This window comes from Prionailurus viverrinus, chromosome E1 (genome assembly GCF_022837055.1).
Source record: "Prionailurus viverrinus isolate Anna chromosome E1, UM_Priviv_1.0, whole genome shotgun sequence".
Taxonomy (NCBI): domain Eukaryota; kingdom Metazoa; phylum Chordata; class Mammalia; order Carnivora; family Felidae; genus Prionailurus; species Prionailurus viverrinus.
The window spans coordinates 12,437,463-12,452,379 of record NC_062574.1 but is presented as its reverse complement, the minus strand read 5'-3'; the positions used below and the strand labels follow the sequence as shown (position 1 = coordinate 12,452,379).

At 41.9% G+C, this 14,917-nt stretch overlaps 1 protein-coding gene across 2 annotated transcripts in view; it reads right to left on the bottom strand.

Annotated features, from left to right (window-relative positions):
• DHRS7B (dehydrogenase/reductase 7B) overlaps window positions 1-13,304 on the bottom strand; it is a 61,953-nt gene extending 48,649 nt beyond the window's left edge. The window contains exon 1 of one of the 2 annotated variants that reach the window (XM_047832470.1): window positions 13,237-13,304. In XM_047832470.1, the coding sequence (XP_047688426.1) occupies window positions 13,237-13,256 (20 nt within the window). In that variant the 5' untranslated portion in view covers window positions 13,257-13,304. Of the gene's footprint in view, window positions 1-3,059; window positions 3,134-13,236 lie in introns of those variants that run through there. The other variant, XM_047832472.1, reaches the window with a different exon arrangement.
• Window positions 13,305-14,917: the final 1,613 nt, after the last annotated feature.

Sequence of the window (14,917 nt, the reverse complement as noted above, 5' to 3'; positions counted from 1 at the left end):
TTTTTAATTTTTTTTTCAACGTTTATTTATTTTTGGGACAGAGAGAGACAGAGCATGAACGGGGGAGGGGCAGAGAGAGAGAGGGAGACACAGAATCGGAAACAGGCTCCAGGCTCTGAGCCATCAGCCCAGAGCCCGACGCGGGGCTCGAACTCCCGGACCGCGAGATCGTGACCTGGCTGAAGTCGGACGCTTAACCGACTGCGCCACCCAGGCGCCCTCTTCTTCTCATTTTTATTTTTATGTTTGGCTTCCTACTGAGGGTAGACTCTCTGTATCTGAGTATCGTAATGGTCAACAGTACATGTCAGGGTTTGTGCCCAAACACCTCAAAGCAATACAGCTTCTACCCTTTGCAGATAAATCTGTGTGTGGTATGGGAAGTACCTTCAAAGTTCAGGCACATTTTAAGTCTTCCTCAGCTTTTACTTTCCATTAAGCTTTCTTTAACTCCTCTGTATTTGCACACTGACATGCAGGGATGTATATAGATAGCCCGTGCCCTCCCTAGTCAACTATGCTCATACATGTAGCTTTCCAGTCATCCAGGGTATTTGGGGGTTTATCAAACCCATCTACGGCTGTCTCACTTATAGGACTTGTCAAATTTCTAACTAGTCTACTGGTCCACTGCATGCCCAACCAGGGCCACAACCTAAGACTAAGTAAGCTGTTGGCCTTCCCTACTCACTTCCCAACAAGATTACTAGCTTTATTGACAAAGATGCTGGGCATGGTTTTTTGTTTTCTCTCTGTTCCAAACAGTTAGCTTCCTCTGACAGTGAGACAGCTGGTCTTCACCACCTGCCCCACCCTGGTGGAACTACTGAACTAACTGAGCTGGGGGTATGGGGTGGGAGTAGTGCAGACAAGAATGCCACAGATTCTCACTGGTCTTACCTAATGTTCAGTGCTGTTTCATGAATAAATGCTTCTCAATTGTCTGTCTTTAGTCAATTCACAGACCTCTGAAATGCTTCTTTTTGACAATTTTGTCCTGTTTAAAGTTAGTTTGGGGGGGGGGGGCAACTTTGTAACCTCTTCACCATACCAGAAGTCTTCCCAGCCCATCCCAAGGACTTAATAGAATTTTTTCTACTGATAGAAATTAAAACTGATGATGATAACACAAACCTAATCAAACGGAAATTATTTCTCTCAAATATCCTATCTGAATGTCTTCATAATCAAATACTGCAGGTCACTTAGAAACTTTCAAAAGAGACGGCTTGTAAGATGTGATGTGTGGCCAAGTTAAATTTAAAATGTTGAGGGGAAAAAGATAAATTTCAAGTTTGTGGGAAGAAAGACAAAAGAGGCTAGATCACTGCGAAACTGCTTCTTGTTGTAAGAATTCACATTTCCTCACTTTCTCCAGTATCCCTGGCCTGGTTCAGTTGCTACAGTTGTCCAACCATGCCTTCCTTCTAATACAATTCAAAACCAAATTTTGTTTCTTACGATTCAGTGTTTTTCCCCCAACAAATAATTTCCCTTTAAATTTAAGTCTGTCTCGATTTTTACCTAAGATCAAGTTTCCAGCTACCATTTTTCCATTGAGATATAAATGAGAGGTGTGAATAATAATTTAAAATTATTTATATGATACACCAAACTGTCTTTGGAACCAGGCAGGCTTAAGTTCAAATACCAATAATCAGACTACCTAGGTAAGTATCTCTAGACAAGTTACTTAATAGTTCAGCCAATTTCCTCATCTGCAAAATATGCCTAATACCTGTCTCACACAGTTGCAGGAAGGATTAGAAATGATAGCACTTATCTCTACAATTGCTGGGTTATCTACTTAGAAAGTTGCTAAGTAATGTCAGGGTGAAAAGAACCAACAGACAAAATGGATAAATTAATCCTCCTTGCTACGTCCGGCACTCATGGGTGGCCAAATTAACCATTTTAATTTCCTTCTCTTTTATCCCCCTTTTCATTAATTGAGACACTTCTACATAGTACAATATTCTACCACACAGTAAGGAACATAACAGTTTCCTACAAAGTGGCATTTAAATTTTATTTTTTTAAACAATTTTTTGGAGCATTTACTGTCTAGGAAATATTGTCTGAGAAAAACTTAAGTACCATAGTTTTTAAACTTGTATACTGAATTTTTTAAATTCTCCACCTTTTCTCAGTACAGAGTCCTTTGAAAGCCTTATTACTGTTGAATCTGCTAAAGTACAAGTTTATACAGGTAAACTGTGCAAATGATATCAAGAGATCCACAAACCCCCTGGAGTCCATCTGGACACAAGTTAGAATACCTACCTTTGCTGGCAAGTCCTTCTTCAATGCAAATATTCACCTCTTAAACCTGAATGAATTAGTACACCTGGATTTGCAGAAGTCTAGATTCCTTAAACGGAGGCAGTCCAGAATTACAAATGAAATGCAAATCACTGTAATTACTACAATGGTGGAGCGACTGGTTTGGAGTCAAAATGTTGCCACCATTTACTTTCTGTTCCACCATGGAACTTATCATCCCCTTTGGATCCCAGCTCCCCTACCAATAAAAGAAGGAAATAATCCTCATTCTACACACATCCTGAGACAGTTATGAGCTAAGGAATAGAGAGATAACAGTTCCTTGTACACTACAAAGTGATGAGAGAGGTCCATTGGAATTACTTACCCTGGCTGCTAAAAACACCCTCTGCTGTTGCATGTTTACCTCATGTGAGTGTTTCTCAACCCGAAAGTATGAAATGAGATGAAGAAGAAAGCCCAGAATTGTCTGATGCCTCATGCCAGAGTTCTTGGAACACCTGGTTGTACGTGATCTGTCCACATGTGGTCTCTCCCTGGTGGCCTAAGCCCCTCACTTCATCTCTCTGTTTCCTGTGTCAGATACAAAGTGGATGTTCGGTAAATATTGCTGAATGAATGATGAACAAACGGACAGCCTGTGTGAAATGAGCCAACTGAGCCCTAACAGCACCTGGGGCTCCCTCCTAGTTTTCAGGAGCTAGAACATCAGGCCGCAATCACCATCCCAAAGAGTCAGTGGAGAGCAAAAACGATACCACTTTGGTGCAACCTACCAGACTGGGCCCTTGGGAGGTGCATGCGCAGGTATGTGAGAGCCACTCTTTGTCACAATTTGTAAATCTCCAGGTTGAGAAGAGAGAAAAACACTCACCCTTTGTGAAGATCTGGAAATGGACAGGAAAAGAGGAATAGTGCTGCTTTCAGATGCTTTTTATGTATTACAGAATGCTATAAGATCTAATGTCACAATCCTTCATTCCCTTGAAAATGTGGTACAAATTACTACGTATCCCAACTCCTCAAACCAGAAGTACGTTTCTATATCTAACATAATCTTTTACCTATTCCGTGATTCCTTCTAACACACGACTTTAATAGAGTGAAACAATATTACACAGATGTCCAAGTTATACTTTAAAAAAGTAACTTTTAGCTTGCTACCATAATTGGCTATTGTATGAAGAAAAATATTAATAACAATTACTAACTTTTTAAGGTTTGCAACGTCCTGGGTTACATACTCCATACCCATGATCTCATTTCATCCTCGTAGCAATCCTATGGGGTAGGTATGATAGCTATTTCCATTTGCTAAATGAGAAAAGCACCTGAAATCACACTGCTAACAAGTGGCAGAATAGAGATTTGAACCAGGTATTCAGATTCTAAAGTTCACATTAACTATTAAGTACATCAAATAAGGTGTAAATAATAATAATAATAATATTAATAATCCTTTGGTTGGAGCCTAAAACAGAAAAAATTTTAACACTGTCTAGGAGATGAATAAATCCCTACACTCAGCTGAAATCACCCAAACAAAATACAAAAGCTTTTATGCAAGAATGGAATGTAAACAAGCTAATTGCCTAATAGGAACTCAGTACAATTTCCTTGATTCAGTTTAGCAAATGTTTTAAGCCAATCTGGCCTATAATACCATACTCACAGAGAATTGTGAAGCAACAGCGGTTTCCTAATATAACTGGCAGTTGAACAACTAAGTACTACTCACATAAACCTGGAAAAACTTACCTCTCCCTTCAAAACTTCGTGTTCCTAGTACAAACATGACCTTAGCAATAAGTTCAAACTACTGTAAGCAATGTTCCATTAATTCAGCTGCTATCAGCAGACCTCTCCCTCCATAAGCAGATGAGTAGACAAGTCTCAGGTTACCACGAACTTAAGATAAGAGGGAGAGCTCAAGTAGAATCTAAAATCATTTATTCAATTTCCTACCTTGGTGGGTGGCAAGAAGCTTCCAAGCTAAATTTACATGCCATTCAGGCTCAATTTTCATCCTCATGTGTATGGTTTTCCAGAATAGATTAATGGAGAGTTCATTTCTGCATTAAAATCATAACATTACCGACAAAAGAAAGGTCTCATATGTGGATGACTGGGGTTAAAAATAAGAAAACAGGCCCAAAATGGAGTCACGTAAGCTAAGCTCCACATCACCAAACCGAGTCTTAATTACAGTCTCAGCCTCTGCCAGAAATGGAATCTTAAACCAATCAGGAATCATCTGGTGAACATTAGTGACGTAATTTGTCTGACAGACCCCTAGCTCCCCTAAAGGAAAGTGACCTTGCCAAAACCAAACCACTTTTTGCTAATATAACTTCCTTGTTCCCACTCCCTTCTGCTTATAAAAGTCTTTTCATTTTGTACAGTTCTTCAGAGCTCCTCTCTGTCTGCTAGATGCAATGCTGCCTGATTCATGAGTCACTGAATAAAACTAATAGGACCTTTACTTTTTTTTTTTTTTTTTTTTTTTGAGAGAGAGAGAGAGCACGCGCAAGTAAGCAGGGGGCAGAGGAGCTGAGGGAGAGAGAGAATCTTAAGCAGGTTCCGTGCTCAGCATGGAACCTGATGCAGGGCTCAATCCCACAACCCTGGGGTCATGACCTGAGCTGAAATCAAGAGTCAGATGATCAACCAACTGAGCCACCCCGGCGTCCCAAGCTAATAAGATCTTTAAATTTTACTTACCTTGAATTTTGTTTTTTAACAGTGGGTAGGACTGAGAAATGATAGTTTTGGCTGGAAACTACCAGCAGGATCCAGATCCACATTTTTCTTTAAATCAATGTATAAGAAATTATGGGCTAGATTTGGCCATTTGAGGGCATCCTACCTATACTCAACTACATGGAACTCACTTAAAAGTCATCTTCAGAATAATCCCCCTTCTGTGTGTGCTCCACTCCAACATACTGCACTGTAAGTATAAGTAAATTTTTGGAACTGACCTTTCCCTGTTGCCAAAAGGGAACGAGATCATTTTTTTCTCCCTCTTTTTTCTTACATTTTTTTTTTAAAAGCTAGTATTTATAAAGTTTTCTTCTGTCCCTTTGATATGTATGCAAATCTTTTTAAAGGCTAAATAAGCTAGCTGCAGAACTCAGGAATAATTTTCCTGAGAGTCCTAGAAGCCTTTTATTTTATTTTATTTTATTTATTTTATTTTAATTTATTTTATTCTATTCTATTCTATTTTTTTTTTAATTTTTTTTTCAACGTTTATTTATTTTTGGGACAGAGAGAGACAGAGCATGAACGGGGGAGGGGCAGAGAGAGAGGGAGACACAGAATCGGAAACAGGCTCCAGGCTCTGAGCCATCAGCCCAGAGCCCGACGCGGGGCTCGAACTCCCAGACCGCGAGATCGTGACCTGGCTGAAGTCGGACGCTTAACCGACTGCGCCACCCAGGCGCCCCTATTCTATTCTATTTTAGAGAGTGTGAGCAAGGAAGGGGAGAGGGAGGGAGCATCCTAAACAGACTAGCACAGAGCCCAGTGTGGGGCTCACTTGGGGCTCAATCTCACCATAAGATCATGACCTGAGCCAAATCAAGAATCAGATGTCTAACTGACTGAGCCACTCATGCGCCCCGAAGCCATCTCTTTTAAAGAACTTACCAAATTCAACACCTGAAAAACAAATAATCCAATGAAGAAATGGGCAGAAGACATGAACAGACACTTTTCCAAAGAAGACATCCAGATGGCCAACAGACACATGAAAAGATGCTCAACGTCACTCATCATCAAGGAAATACAAATCAAAACCACACTGAGATACCACCTCACACCGGTCAGAGTGGCTAAAATTAACAACTCAGGAAACAACAGATGTTGCCAAGGATGTGGAGAAAGGGGAACCCTTTTGCACTGTTGGTGGGAATGCAAACTGGTGCAGCCGCTCTGGAAAAGTGTGAAGGTTCCTCAAAAAATTAAAAATAGAACTACCCTACGACCCAGCAATAGCACCACTAGGAATTTATCCAAAGGATACAGGAGTGCTGATTCACAGGGGCACTTGTACCCCAACGCTTATAGCAGCACTTTCAATAGCCAAATCATGGAAAGAGCCCAAATGTCCATCAACTGATGAATGGATAAAGAAATTGTGGTTTATATACACAATGGAGTACTACGTGGCAATGAGAAAGAATGAAATCTTGTCATCTGCAACAACGTGAATGGAACTGGAGGATATTATGCTAAGTGAAATAAGTCCAAGAAAGATACATGTTTTCGCTCATATCTGGATTTTGAGAAATTCAACAGAAGATCATGGGGAAGAGAAGGGGAAAAAAATAGTTTCAAACAGAGACTCTTAAACACAGAGAACAAACTGAGGGTTGATGGTGGGAGCAGGGGAGAATGGAAAATGTGTGATGGGCACTGAGTAGGGCACATGTTGGGATGAGCACTGGGTGTTGTATGTAAGCGATGAATCATGGGAATCTACACCTGAAACCAAGAGCACACTATATATACTGTATGTTAGCTAACTTGACAATAAATTATATTTTAAATAAATAAATGTAAATATCTAGGAAGACAGTGCCTCAGCTCCCCATCAGGGTAGGAGTTTAGCCTACACACCTCTATTACCTGCACAAAGAAATCAAAGATGTTTTATTTTACCTTCAGATAAAGGCAATTAATTAGTACAGATGACCACAATTACCAGCTGAATTTAGGATGAACTGTGAAAGCAAGTACATCAAATGCCACTGTCAAGTCTTCTTAAAGATTACCATTTGTCTTGAGACTTTATATGTAATGGATTGTAAAAGGTAGAATTTCTTTTTTGTTTTCGTAATCTCATTAGCACACTACTTGTGATGTATCCCAGTCTGGGTTAATGCTCATTCAGTAATAAAACTCGTTTCTTTCATTACATATTTGTGAAGATCATTTCTTAGGTAGGCAGATTTTTATTTTCCCCACATAAACGTGTAGAAATTCTACTCTCTACTGGGCTACCTTACTGCCACTTTCCCAACCTTGATGACCACAATACAAGAAAAAAAAAATTCCTCCCTGACAAGAGTTTGTTAGGGATTTAGCCCATTACTGTCATCTGAGTGCCAGATACTCCTATATCATTGCCTCTGTGACACCTCCACTTGGATTATTTCAAAGACACCTTTTCCAAAACTGAACGCATGTTCTTCCTTCACGGTTTCCTATCATGGAAGCACAAGCCGGAAAATGAAGAATTAGCCCTGACACCTCCCTCTCCCTTCTCACCCCAGAGTGAACATATTATCAAGCACTATTGATCCTACCTCTTAAATAGTTCTCAAATCCATCGACTTTTGCCTCCACCGAGGAGCCAAAGTGATCTTTTAATAACACAGACCCACTGATGCTACTCTCATGACTGAAAATTTTCAATGGCTTCCCACCATTCTTAGGATAAGCCTAAATCCTTGGTATGACCTATGAGGCCTGCATGGTCTGACCCCTGCTACCTCTTCAACCTCATCTTCCTGACTCCCTCTCTCTCTGCCCTCCAGCCCAGACTGGGAGCTTAAACTCCATGACAACTGAGACTATGACTATTTGTTCATGCTATATCCATAGCACAGTGCCCAGCACATAATAAATGCAAAGTAAATGTATGTCCAAAAATAATGTTGATAAAACAACTGCAGCATCCTAAATGGAAGGCAAATAAACATTAAGTAAATTATGCACGGTGAAGGAAAAGAATGTCCTTATATATTTGTACCATAGGTGGCTAACACAGGGTGTGGACCATAGTGAGGCTATAAAATGTTCGTTAAATCATTTTGCAAACCAGAGACAATATGATGAAACAAAACACTGGCACTCAGTTTTTATTTAGCATTATAGGGCAAATTACCGATGCCAATTACATCTCATATTTAGGTATTTATCCCTCCTCTCATCCCCAATATCCATCCTGTAGGCAACCAGAGGTCTAACCACATGTTTGAAGAAGGAGGGTGGACTCCAATCAGAACTGGAAAGTAGATATGGTTTGTGGAGCTGACTATAAATAATCCAAGACTGGGGAGCAATACTGCTCTTAGGGTAAGACCCTTACCTCCCTTGTGTGTTTGACTTGGGCAACATCCTCCACCCTTTGGCCACACAGGTCTTTCAGTAACTACAAGACACAAGCTGCTCCCATTCTCGAGGCATTGCGACCTGCTGGATTTGGAGTTGTAAGAAACACAGGGTGGAGGGCCACACCATCATGGTGAGGCCCTTCCTTTTTGCTGACTCCAAGAGCCACAGTCCTTCCCCAATCCAGGTTCCCTCTCCCTGGTAGCTCTTCACCCTTCTCTTTGCCCAGTGTAATCCAACTCAGTCCTTAAAGGTCTCAGCTAAATATTTCCTCAGCAAAACCTTCCCTGTCTCTCCTCATTCCCTCCCACTGCCAAATGGCCCCATTATACATTCTCCTAGCACCCTCTACTGTCCTCCAGAGCACGTACTACAACTGCAACTGATATTTAATTTGTAATTCTCTTTCCGTCTCCACTGTTAGACTTATAAGCAACACAACAACAGGACTGTGTCTGTTTTGACCATAACTATATCCCCAACACCTAGTACACTGCTGGTAGAGAGTAGCTATATTCAATAAATATCTGCTCAAAGAAGGAATGAATGAAATACATAGATAAGCACTAGTTTTTGGAGTACATTGAGTTGGCTCTGCCCTTACTAGCTCTGTGCCTTTGTATAAATTTATTACCATCTATGAGCCCATTTCTTCCTCTATAAATAAAAATAACTGTCCCTACTTTATAGGATTATTGCGAGAATTGAATAATTCAATAAAATGCTTAGCATAAACTCTGGCACATAACACCCAATGAATGTTAACTATTATTATTCTTAAAGCATGGAGAAAGAGAGGAATGCATATGTTAGGGAAGGTACATTCATTCCATGCTCTTGACTAAAACACAAACACGGCTCCTTTATACAAACATATAGTGGCAAGTCTGAATACAACATTTTAAGTATACTATAGGAACGTATTATCTAAAACAACTCTGAAGAAGAGAGCACAGGCAGAAACTTCTTTGACATCAGCCACGGCAACTTCCTTCAAGATATGTCTTCTGAGGCAAAGGAAACAAAAACAAAAATAACTATTGTAACTACATCAAAATAAAAACCTTCTGCACAGTGAAGGAAACAATCAACACAACTAAAAGACAACCTACTGAATGGGAGAGGATATTTGCAAATGACATATCTGATAAAGGGTCAGTATCCAAATATACAAAGAATTTATAAAACACAACACCCAAAAAACCAATAGCCCAATTAAAGAATGGGCAGAAGACATGAGCAAACATTTCTCCGAAGACATCCAGAAGGCCAACAGAGTCATGAAAAGATATTCAACATCACTCATCATCAGGGAAATGCAAATCAAAACTACAATGAGATGTTACCTCACACCTGTCAGAATGGCTAAGATCAAAACACAAGAAACAACAAGTGTTGGTGAGGATATGAAGAAAAAGAAAACCCTCTTGCACTGTTGGTGGGAATGCAAACTGGTGCAGCCACTGTGGAAAACAGCATGGAGGTTCCTCAAAAAATTAAAAACAGAACTACCCTATGATCCAGTAATCACATTACTGGCTATTTACTCAAAGACTATGAAAACACGAATTCAAAAGGATATATGCACCCCTATGTTTATTGCAACATTATTTACAATAGCCAAATTATGGAAGGAGCCCAAGGGTCCATCAAGAGATGAATGGATAAAGATGTGGTATATATATACAATGGGGTGTTACCCAGCCATAAAAAAGAATGGAGTCGTGACATTTGCAACAACACGGATGGAGCTAGAGAGTATAACGCTAAACAAAATAAGTCAGAAAAAGACACCATGTTTTCATTTGTTTCAAACAAAACAAACATACAAAGGAAAAAAGAGAAACAAGTGAATGCAGTGCCTGGGTGGCTCAGTCAGTTAAGCATCTGACTCTTGGTTTTAGCTCAGGTCATGGTCTCACGGTTTGTGAGTTCAAGCCCAACGTCCAGCTCTGTGTGGACAGTGCAAAGCCTGCTTGGGATTCTCCCTCTCTGCCACTCCCCAATCATGGTTGCTCTCTCCTTCTCTCAAAATAAATAAACAAACTGAGAGAGAGAGAGAGAGAGAGAGAGAGAGAGAGAGAAAGAAAACAAAACACGGACTCTATAGAGAACAAACAGATGGTTACCAGAGGGGCGGTGTATGCGGGAGAGGTGTGAAATAGGTGAAGGGAACTAAGAGTACATTTACCTTATGAGCCCCGAGTAATATATAGAATTGTTGGATCACTGTATCATACGCCTGAAGTCAATATAACACTGTATGTTAACTATACTGGAATTAAGACTTTTAAAAATCTAGAAAACAATTTTAAATAAAACAGAAAAGAAAGGGGGATGGGCTAAATGGGTAAGGGGCATTAAAGAATCTGCTCCCGAAATCATTATTGCACTATATGCTAACTAACTTGGATGTAAATTAAAAAATATTTAAAAAAGAAAAAAAAAGAAAAGCGTAAATAGATCTGTTTATAAAGCCAGGAATCTTTTTGGATGTGAAGTGATCACGCATCTATATGCCTTGCACACTCCTGTGTACAGTGTCGGCCTCTTTCAAAGCAAAGCACATCAGCAACCCATTACTGCAAGGCAGTAGGTTCCAGACCTGGGCTTCAAAGTCTAAAGGACCAGAGTCCAGCTGTGCTGACGTTGGCCCAGAACATGCAGATAAAACACCAGGCTTTTGCCTTTGAGATAAGTGCCCTTCTCTCCCAGTAGGAAACTCCATGCCTTCATGAGAAAATGTCCCTTCGTTCTTATATTGTCTGGCATCCGAGTAACCCTAAGAGACCCCCCCCCTTAAACATTATTTCTGTTCTCTCTTAGAGTCTCCAAATTTAAACACATCACTTGACTTCTCTGAGCCTCAATTTCTTCATCTGTAAAAATGGAGCTAAAATAGTACTTCCCTCTTAGGTAAATGGCTCGGTATGTGCCATAAAATAAACATATGGCAACTACTGTTTCAGTGTTTCTACCGGGTTCCTAATTAATCTACAATCCAGAAAAAAAAAATCACAACAAAGATCCTTTTCAATGCTATCAATGTGGTTTTTTCCCAAAGTCCTGCATTTGCTACAATAAAAGAAACCCCCTCACCCAGGAATAAAAGGAATGATTCTAATGAAGCTTCAAATGTTCCAAAGGAAAACAATGGAACAAATCAGGTGGAACAAATTGTCTACTGAAAAAGATTAATTCAGCAAAATGTAATTTATGCATATCCATTTTTATAATGCCTCCTTTTAAAGGAACCCCTATTGGGACTACATAAACTCTCATCAACTGTTAATCTGGAAGCCTCATCATATCGTTTTGGGGGACGGCAGAATGCCATCCCGGAAAAATCCCCGCAAGAAGGAGCACTCCGTCTTACTGATCACCCCCGACCAAGGCCCAGTCATGACCCTGCTTCTTCCTCCCAGCTCCACTCCTTCCCAGCATAAGCCTCAGGAGAAATAAAAAGCTACCCTGGGAAAAAGTTGGGGGACCTCTGTATGTTCATAAAACTATATTATGACAAGGCTCCAGACTACCTTTTGAATATAACTTCTTTAACAAGGACCTCTTCAAAGGCAACCCCCGGACCAGAATGACTAGATTTAACACAGAGGCCTAGTTGTAAAACCCTGCCTCCTCCACTTATTTGTTGCATAACTTCACTGAAAGCATATGAAGGGACAACCCACTTCACTCTTTTGCGGTGAGGAGTGAGAGAGATATCTACAACAGAAAACATTTACGTGGGTGTTCAAAAAGCTAGTTCCCCTCCCTATCCTGCTGAAGAATCCGATCATTTCACTAACTTTATCTCTGGATCGCCAAGCTAAGGACACCTTTTTCCACCTGCCACTTCTTTAGAAACTGACTTCCTCTTGGTTCTCCTCACCACCAACCCTGCCCCCACCCCCACCTCCATACCGGTCGGAGGACGTGAAAAGCACTTCCCGGTAATTCCACTGCAAGAATCAATTATTAGCTCACTAAACACAGGTATATATGAAGCTCAGAAGTTACACCAAAAGTAACTTCTCAACTCTCAAATCACTATACCAAAGGGAACTTAAAAGAGAATTCTACAGGTACCATTTATTGGGTAACTACTATGTGCCCCACACTGGCGGGGGAGTGGGGGGGGTGGGGAAACATTCTACAGGCAATCTCATTTACATTTCACAACAACCTCACGAATATGGGGGTATTATTCCCGAAATTACAGCTGAGTACACAGGCGCCAAGAGTTTAAGACATCTGCCCTAAGGTGCACAGTCAGGATGCGTCAGGACAAGGATTGGACGAGTAAGAGAAGTAAGAGAGTCCCCTGCTGCGATACTCTCCCCTGCCGTGCGAAAAACGGGATCTCCCCGGCTAACCCTAGGTCTCTAACACCAGGCTCCAGCGCCACCAGCCTCCAGGGCTTGAGCCCTGCCGCGCGGCGCCACGTCCGTGGGTGCGGAATCCGGGAAAGGGACAGGCCCGAGCCGGGGGCGCACGCCTAGCGCTCGGCGAAGCCCGGGCGGGTCCGCGGCCTCACTACAGCCCTTTCCGGCCGCACACACCGCCGCTGGGACCTCCGCGAAGGCGCCGGCGGCCCAGAGAGAAAGTGCCAGAGGCGGAACTCCAGTATAAGTGCCTGTATAAGCTGAGCCTTCCTTCAGAATGAGGGGCGGCGGGCAGCCAGAGGCCCCTCGGGGTCCGCGGCCTCCACGCCCGCTTCCCTCCCCCTCGCCCGGGGCCCAGAGAGCACTCGACTCAGGATAGGCCCGCGCGCCTCAGCTCCGGGCGCGCCCCTCCGCCCCTCGCCACCAGGGTCGCTTCCTCCCTAGCCCCTACCTGGTCGCCTCAGTGACCATGGTCAATCAAGTTCATCCTCCCGCCTCGGAAGCGACGCAGGACCTCCCTCGCCCAGCCCATGCGGCTCTGTCCAATCCCGGCCTTGAGGCTGCGCATGCGTGCCGGGCTGCCTCCCTCAAGGTGCAGGCAGGACCCGCCCGACTCTGAGGTCAGAGAGGCGAAGCGTACGTAATTGCCTTGCTTCCGTCTTCTGGAGGGAAATTCGGAAGGTCGTGGTCTGCGTTTCGAGCGCTCTCTCGGTTAGCGTGTTGGGGTCGGGGGTGGAGAACATCTGCTACAGTTATCAAGACTTATTATCAACTATAAAGACATAACTAAAACAGCAAAGATAAATGAAAAGATCACTGGAAAAGGAGAGGCTAGAAACAAACCCACAGATTTGTAGTCGCGTTTTTTTCCCCCACAAAGGAGCCACCGTAATGCAATAGGAAAGTTACTTTAGGTAAATAGTGCTAGATCACTTGAATGACAGCAGGGGAGTGGGGGGCGGGTAATGAGCCTTGACCTCTACCTCGGACCAAAAACATAATTCAAGACTACACCTAACTGTGAAAGGTACAACTCTAGAAAACAACAGCGTGATATTGTGATCGTGGGACGGGGAGATCCTTTTTAGCAGGACACAGAGAAGTACCAACCCGAAAGGGAAAGGCTGATAAGCTGCGTCCTTAAATGTAAGACATGGAAACTTAAGACAAGAGAGAGTACAGTGCAGGCAATAGAGTGGAGAAGATATTTGCAATCCATATATCTGAAAATGATTTTTATTCACAAGATGTAAGTAATTCTTGCAAGTAGATTTTTTAAAAGATCTGAATTTGTTTGAAGTGGAACTGTGGAAAAGAGGATGTTGAGAGAGAAGCTGAGAATTCTCATAGCTCAAAACTCAAGAGATGGCAACAGTGTATAAGTTGAGAAGTCTCCCTTCCTGTTCTCCAGGTACCCAGTTCTCTTCCCACTAGGTAACAATGCCACAAGATGTGTTTGTCTTTCCATGGCTCTCATGCATAATCAAGCAATTACGTATACATTCAGCATTCTCCCCACTGTCCCTTGTACAAACAGCATGCTGTAGATACTGCTCTGTACATTGCTTTCATTCATTTTCATCAACTAATAATTTCATGGAGAGCCTCACAAGTACTCAGACAATCTAGAAACAGGAAATTATATTTTTAACTAAATGTTAGCTAATCTTTTCAAATAATATGTATAATATGCTTTCCTTAGATATTTTCACAGGAATTTGTAGACCCGCCTGTCCCCTGCCCACTGTTCTGGAAACTCTAGACTCCTACTTGCTAGTTCAGAAAGTGCAAATGTCCCAGTAATAAACCCAATATGATCCTGAGTCCTTACTGCAAGACTGAGCCAGTTTTCTAGGGTTAATTTTCCAAGCCATCATCCATCCCTTCATACACTTCAGTCCTGCTTGGAGTCATTCTGGAAGCAAGAAAATAAATTCCAATGTCTTTATAGCCAATTTGAGTTGGATCTTCTGCCAAATGCAAGTGAAGAACTCTAACTTCCCAGCCAGGATGTTATACAAATAGACCCCAGGCTAGCACAGCACCATGGCTTTCAATGAAAATGGGACAGGGACTTTCTAGGAAGACAGAATAGACACACTATTCCTCTTGATAAGAACCACTAAAAACGC